The sequence below is a fragment of the Rhipicephalus sanguineus genome, chromosome 4 (assembly GCF_013339695.2).
Source record: "Rhipicephalus sanguineus isolate Rsan-2018 chromosome 4, BIME_Rsan_1.4, whole genome shotgun sequence".
Classification (NCBI taxonomy): domain Eukaryota; kingdom Metazoa; phylum Arthropoda; class Arachnida; order Ixodida; family Ixodidae; genus Rhipicephalus; species Rhipicephalus sanguineus.
The window spans coordinates 143,468,442-143,475,623 of NC_051179.1; the positions used below are offsets into that span (position 1 = coordinate 143,468,442).

General features: G+C 51.0%; 1 protein-coding gene across 1 annotated transcript; it reads right to left on the reverse strand.

Annotated features, from left to right (window-relative positions):
• Window positions 1-1,955: 1,955 nt before the first annotated feature.
• On the reverse strand, window positions 1,956-6,901 carry LOC125758317 (uncharacterized). Its single transcript, XM_049415362.1, has 3 exons — window positions 6,809-6,901; window positions 4,394-5,395; window positions 1,956-1,994 (listed from the first exon to the last, which is right to left on the reverse strand). Exons 1-3 carry the CDS (start codon window positions 6,899-6,901, stop codon window positions 1,956-1,958), a joined length of 1,134 nt encoding a protein of 377 aa, XP_049271319.1.
• Window positions 6,902-7,182: the final 281 nt, after the last annotated feature.

Here is a 7,182-nt window from a genome sequence, read left to right on the forward strand (position 1 = left end):
GGGAGCACAGCGTGAATATTGCGTAAGCTGCCTCAGCTCGCTGTTTATTTGCATGTTCATGTCCAAGGGGAAATGGGCCCTAAGTAATACTGTGGCTTGTTGCACGGGCTGTAATTCTCTGAAGAAGAAAATTAAGGGTTTTAAAGCCAACATCGTTCGACCAGGATCTCATGAACTCACTGTTACGGAAGTCTGTTTAAGCTTCGTGTTCAGGAATCCGACAAAGGTAAGTGACTATAGCGATGTGAGGTGCTGAAGGCTGTGGCATTTCCTACGGACATAAAAAAAAAACTAAAAAAAATATCCTACTTTCCGGCACTTTGTAAAATAACTAGGTCGATGGACAAGACATTAGCGAACGCAATAAAAATTACGAACACTGACGACATTAGTTCATATGTATCAACTGCTTCATTATTCTTACGCTATCAGAACCATCGAAGAGAAAAGAAGTTCAATTTTAGATCTTCCTCTAAGGCTCGCTGAGTTCTGTGCCGTTTACAATGAGGGCGCTCTGAAGAGAAACGCGTTACCTTTGGTCTCTTTACAACAAGCTTTAACTACCCCAGCGACGCGTGACCGGATTGACTCTAAAACGACAGCAACCAGAGCGAATGCGCCGTCACGTTCCCCCCAACAGGCTAATTCCCGGGGCTAGGGCATCGTCCTTCTACCCATTTCCAGCGCGACCGTCGCGGCAAATGCAGTAGGGTTTTCACTCAGTAAATGTGTCTATAGAGTACGCATAACTTTAATCTTTCCATGGAGACAGTAGTCCCGAGACATTTCACCTGTCGATTTCTTGAACAGAGTGTTAATGTAGCGACTAAGGATGAGAAAAACGTATTGCGACCGCTAGTAATTTTGAAAGGGCTGTCACCATGGGCCAACTTGAAAAAGCTTACGTTCATGCGTACTTACCACCATCAGCAGGCCATCCTCTCCATTTCTGTTTGAAGCCTAAAGATTAGCAGATATAATTTTTCTTACAAATGGTTAGAGCTAAGCGTCTTTTTGAAATACGGGGCTTCTTTTGTAAAGCGAATAGAAAGTCGTTTCAGTTTTAAACTCTTATACGAAGTTAAGAAAAAGTTAAACCAACATGAGGATGCTCCACCCATAAGCTATGCTTTACACAAAGCACGTGCGCCTATAGTTTTTTTTTATGCGGGTCAAACAACTTTTATTTTCAGAACAATCATGGACGCCAAAAACGTATGCATAATGCTTGTCAGCTCGCAGTCAAGTTGTCTACAGCAGCGCTGAGAAGTGTTTATGCACCAAAGTCACTGCGGACCGTGCACCAAACGGTGGAGCGGAAACCTTTTTTTTGGTAGCCCAGAAGCTCGCCACCAGAGTAACGCGGAAGTTGAAGCGTAAGGAGAGGCATGACGAACTATGTCCATTTTTCAGTACACCGGGCCCTTATGGCTGCTGACTTCTTTTGCCATGACGGCTGAACAACGATATATATTGCTCCCATTACTGGGCAGCATATCAATCGCCTGACAGTTCTCGCGCTGCTGCCGCTACAAAATAACACAAAAACAATTATTTCTCCTTCAGCCGGATCTAAATCCAAAGACCGTTTCAATTTTCGTCGTGTCGAAGGCCTCAAGATCTCCAAACCTGAAAACTCTTCGGAACAATGGCCGTTTTGCGCTACGCCGCGCGATGTAAATTGGGGCGAGTGCCGTTATTGAAGAATGACGGTGTTTGGGTCTTGTATACATCTCTTTTCTGTTCTTTTCTTTTTTTGTCATGCAAGGTAAATAACGCTCTGTGTTGCAGATGCGTGCTGTGCAGGTTTGAGTGGTATTACATTTTGTTTGGCCCCCATACGAGCCTCGGCTGTTCTTTGCAGTTTCACTCGACAAGCGGACTATCATCACGAGGCGTGCCATGCGTGAAATTGCTCCCGTTTTGTCCAGGGCGGTGCTTGACAATAGACCTTGTTAGACCAAGCTGGCATAGCCGAAGCGACCTGACGGGTTCTGAAAGAACGCTGACGTCAGAAAAACAGTCTCGCCAATTGGAGTTTTTTTTTTCTCCGCTGCTGAACAGGAACACAGTGTTGACTCTCGACACGTTATGAAAGAGAGGATGCCACTCGTTGGGCCAGTTTAGCATGTGTGGGCTTAAAAAGCTAGATTCGGTTTCGGTGATATTGAGACGCGTGTCGACAACATGGCCCTTCGCTCGATTACAGACGCGTTTTGCATCCGTTTTCCCGGCTGTGTGCAAGTGGCCCTGTCTGCCACCCCAAGCGGCTAGAAGTTTGAACCAATTTGTTACCGGTGGTTTGACATAACTGGCATCGACGATCGGTCAACCCAGCCTACAAGCGTTTGCACGAAAACAATGGCCTGCTTCCAATTCTTTCAACCCAAACGTAACTAGTTTTCGATTAGTTGTAAGCACAGCGGGTTCGTTAGCGCACGCGCCTTTCATTCCACCCATTGTACGGAAAAGTAAACAATTCTAGTCCCTGATAGGGGCTAGAATTGTTTCAGCGCAAAATGCCGCCTTGCGGGTTTCGCAGCGAGAGCTATTAAGCACTAATACAGAGACTTGTCTACTGACGCCCATTCGGGCACTGTCTTTCACTTGCACGACAACAAAAGACCGCCGTCACCCTGAAGAGAGCTGACAGCGGTACCAGTGGCAGAAGTTGCGGATGGCCGTGAGTTGTCACTCAAGGCAGTAACGAGAAAACCGCCCTCAACTGATCCGGTTTCACCCGGGTCGCTTCTCATACGGCCGCAACACAATCAGAGGTGTGTGTTATGCGGGCAGCGGGTATCGACGGGAGCGCACTACAAAGCGGCGGGACCCCCACATGCACGCAATCGCTATACGTCTTTTAAGTCAATGTGTGGACGACGCCCCCGGTTCCCGCAATATAAACAATGCTCGCTTCGAGCGGCCCATACGCGTGTCCTGTACAATTTGTTTCGGTTTGTTCCACCATATCCGCTGTCCAAGGGCACGCCTCACTTGACGTGTCCAATTCTGTGTCACGGCAGAACACACTCGCATCACTCCTACAGCGTCGTGCGAAGCTCGAGTTTATGTATTACGTAGGCAGTTGCGCTGCAACCTTTTTCTAATGTATTGGGCCGAAAGATCATTCTGGACGCAGTGAGTGTTTCTTCATTGCTCCAGTAAACTCCCTGAAAATTTCGTGCTCGACACCTTAAGTAAAACCGTGATTACGCTTAGTACCTTGCGACACTGAGGAGGCCGGTCGGTTCACGTGTTCAGGCACATCCGAATCGCAGTTTTTTCACGGTCAGTAAGACTGTGAACTATGCATCCTGGCACTGTTGGTTTACGTTCGCTGTATGTGTCTTTAGTTGTAATTTGAGAAAACATTTCGTATATAGATGATGATGATGAAAAACATTTATTATAAAAGAAAAAAAGAAAGAGAGTTTGGGGGCCAAAGCATGACCCCGCTACATGGTCGGCGTCCCTAGTCCGGGACACCGCATGACGAGGCCCCGTCTCGCGCCCGTCGCACCAGAGCCCGTTGCGACTCCAGTGAGGAGCAGTTGAGGAGGGCAGTCTCCCATGCCTCTCGTGAAGGGGTAGGGGAAGGGGGCAGGTGGGGATTTTTAGTACATGCCCACACCATGTGGAAGATATCACAGGTCTCCCCACAGTGTGGGCACCGCCCATCCGTGTTCGGATCATAGTGTTTTAATATTGCAGGACAGAGTAGAGTACCTGTCTGCAGGCGCCTTAGAGTTCGCTCATCCGCCTTACTCAGCCCCTTTGCAGGAGCCGGGAAAAGGCGGTGAGTGTCGCGATAATACGCGAGAATTTCTTTGAACCGCAGGAGCGGCGTATTGGCGTCCGAGTCATAAGAGCCAGGGTGAGGAGCCCGGTGGGTAAGCGCTCGGGCGGCCGCGTCAGCGGCCTCATTACCTCGTAAGCCCTGATGGCCTGGAGCCCATATAATTCGTTTTGGGGTCGGATCAATGGCAGCCCGTTTTAGAATTTGGCCGGCTAAGGGGGATATCTCTCCTGCCAAGTAGTGAGCACATGCTTTACGGGAGTCCGTGATGATTACTTTCGAATTGGGATCCGCGGCAGCAAGCGCTATCGCTACTTCCTCAGCTCGCTCTGAATTTTGTGCTCGGAAGGAGAGCCCATTGACGTGTTTTTCCTGGTGAATTACAGAGGCCGTGTAAAATCCCTTGGGCGAAGGCCCTGCTATGTCCACGTAGAATACACCAGGTCGGGAGCCGTGTTGTCTTTCAAGCGTCCGAGCCCGCGCTTGTCGTCTGCTTTCGTGCGTGTGCATATCCATGTTACTGGGGAGCGGAGAGACCGAGAGCATATGGCGCCACAGTTCCGGAATACGCTCCGCCTCCTCTGCAGGGCAAACGTGTTGGATCTGTAATCGGTTTAGCAGGCGGCGCCCGGGGGCCGTCTGCATGAGCCGCGTATATTGATTCACAAGGTGGGCCTCCCGCAACTCTTGGTAGGAGTTGAGCACACCTAACGCTCTGAGTTTGGCGTTGGAGGTGGCAACAGGGAGATCCAGAGCTCGCTTAGTCGCCTTACGGATGATGGCATCTAGTCTTTCGTCTTCGTGCTTGTTAGTGCGAAGGTATGGGACGGCATAGAGTATCCGCCTAGTCACGAAGGCATGGGCGAGCCGAAGCGCGTCCCTGCCCCGCAGACCGCCCCGCAGACCGCCCCGCTTGTTGGAAACGCGGTGGATCATGCGCCCTACCTGTTCGCCTACTCTCCGAAGTTTCGCAATAGTGGAGTCCGGTCTGAGTCTGTGGTGAATGAACAGGCCCAGAATCCGAAGCTCCTCCACCTCTCTGATGGGAACCCCGGACAGAGAGACGTGTATGGCTGATTTATCTCTTGGTTTCGCTCTAACATGCAGAAGCTCTGATTTGGTTGGAGCGCACTGGAGTCCACAATCGTTGGCATACGCCTCGACTATGGATGCGGCCCGCTGAAGGCGTTCCTGCATTTCGCCAATGCTCCCTTCGGTGGTCCAGATTGTAATGTCATCGGCATATACTGCGTGTTGAATGCCTTCCACCCGGGCCAATTCATTTGGGAGGCGCATCATAGCAATGTTGAACAGGAGCGGTGATAACACAGCTCCCTGAGGGGTACCCCGTGTTCCCATAATGTACGGGCCATATTCCTCGTCCTCGATCCGAAGAAGAGCCTGGCGCTTAGAGAGGAAATCGCTGATGTATGCAAAGGTCCTAGCCCCGCAATCGGTGGAACTCAAGTTAGCCAGGATGCTACCGTGTTTAACATTGTCGAAAGCCCCCTTCAGATCAAGGGCGAGGATGGCTTTGTCATTGTGTTGCATAGTTGTGGGTTGTATGATGGTCCTGTGCAGCTGGAGAAGGACGTCCTGTGCAGACATGTGTGGGCGAAACCCAAACATGGTGTCTGCAAACAAGCCCTTGCCCTCCAGATATGGAGAGAGGCGATCCCGTACCATCGTCTCCATAAGCTTGCCCGTGCACGAGGTCAGTGATATGGGCCTCAGATTATCCGTATTCACGGCCTTGCCTGCTTTGGGGATAAAAGTCACAAGTGATGTTTTCCATTCGGGAGGTAGCGGACGTCCGTCCCAGATCTGGTTAATATATTCTAATAAATGGAGGTAGGCTGTGTCAGGGAGGTTTGCCAACAGTTTCACTGTTATGCGGTCCCTCCCTGGAGCCGTGCCTCGGCGCATTTTAGCTAAGGCAGCTTTAAGGTCATGCAACTGAAAATGGGCATCGAGTTGGTGGTTAGGCTTACCAGAGTACGTGTACGCCGGCCCAGTCGGGTCCTCCGTGCGACAGAGATATCTATCGCACAGAGCATCCGCAAGCTGTGCCGACGTGCCTTGGTACCCATGCAGAGCTCGCCGGAGTTGCTTTTGCGTCTCCCCTCTCGTTTGAGAGGGATCTATCAGACTGCGAAAGAGACGCCATGTCCCCTTCGAGCTCATCTGACGAGCTGCGGCGTCGCAGCGGGCTATCCAATTTGAATCGGAGAGCTGAGCAGCATACGCTGCAGCCTGCTCCGTGAGTTGGGCTATGCGGGTACGTAACTTGCGATTAGTCTTCTGTTTTTTCCAACGTTTTGTTAAGCTTCGGCGCGCCTCCCACAAGTGCAGGAGGTGAGTGTCGATTGCGGGGATCTCTTCGTTGGTTTGAAGTGCAGTAATATGTTTTTTCTGAATGTGGTTTATGTGTGTAGCCCACTCCGCGTAGCCGCCAGAAAATAATACGGGGGGAATAGTCTCATTGCGGAATTGTTGCCAATCGGTCAGCTTGGCTTGACCCCATTTTTTATGCGCTGGCTCTTCCAGGAGTGTAACCCGGAGAAGGCAGTGATCACTGCCTAGAGAATCGCCCAAGTTCTCCCAGGTAGCATCCTTAGCATTTTTTACGAGAGAGAGGTCCGGACACGTGTCACGGGTTACCGAGTTCCCCATTCGAGTGGGGTACGCCGGATCCGTGAGCAGCGTGAGGCGAAGGGTGGAGATAAGCCCCGCCAGCTTGCGCCCTCTGGCCTGCTCGTAGTGATAGCCCCAGTGAAGGCTGGGAGCATTGAAGTCTCCAACAATCACTAAAGGATCTTTGTCTGCCAATTTGATTGCGCGAAGGAAGATTTCGCTGAAAGTTACGCGCGGTTTACGCGGGGGGCTGTATATATTTAGGATATGTATTGACGGGTCGCGACGTCTGAGAGGCAGTACCCTCACCATAGTGTATTCTTGTTCGGTACTCAAGTTTAAATCGACCTGAATCGCGGTATATGCCTTATTCACCAGGATGCACGACGAGGGGCCCCCCTGGAAAGTTCGGTAGCCAGAGAATTTAGCGTCCATGCCGGGCTCCTGCAAAGCAAGCAGGGCTGGCATATTTCCGAGGGACTGCAAGTAGAGCTGGAGGTGCGACCGCTTTTTCCAAGCTCTAAAACCCCTGCAGTTCCATTGGATAATCTCAAATTTTTGTAGGTTTTTAGCTTTCTTGTTAGGTCGGCTAGCCATCTTTTAGTATTTATTTACGGTGCAGGAGACCGGCCCAGGCCTGGAGCCGGCGTGGCCGCCATAAGAGGCCGCACCGGCCCACCCGGAGCCAGCCCCGAAAGGTCTTCTTCCACTGCCTGACGAGAGGCCGTCTTGCGTTTGAGCTGTGGGGG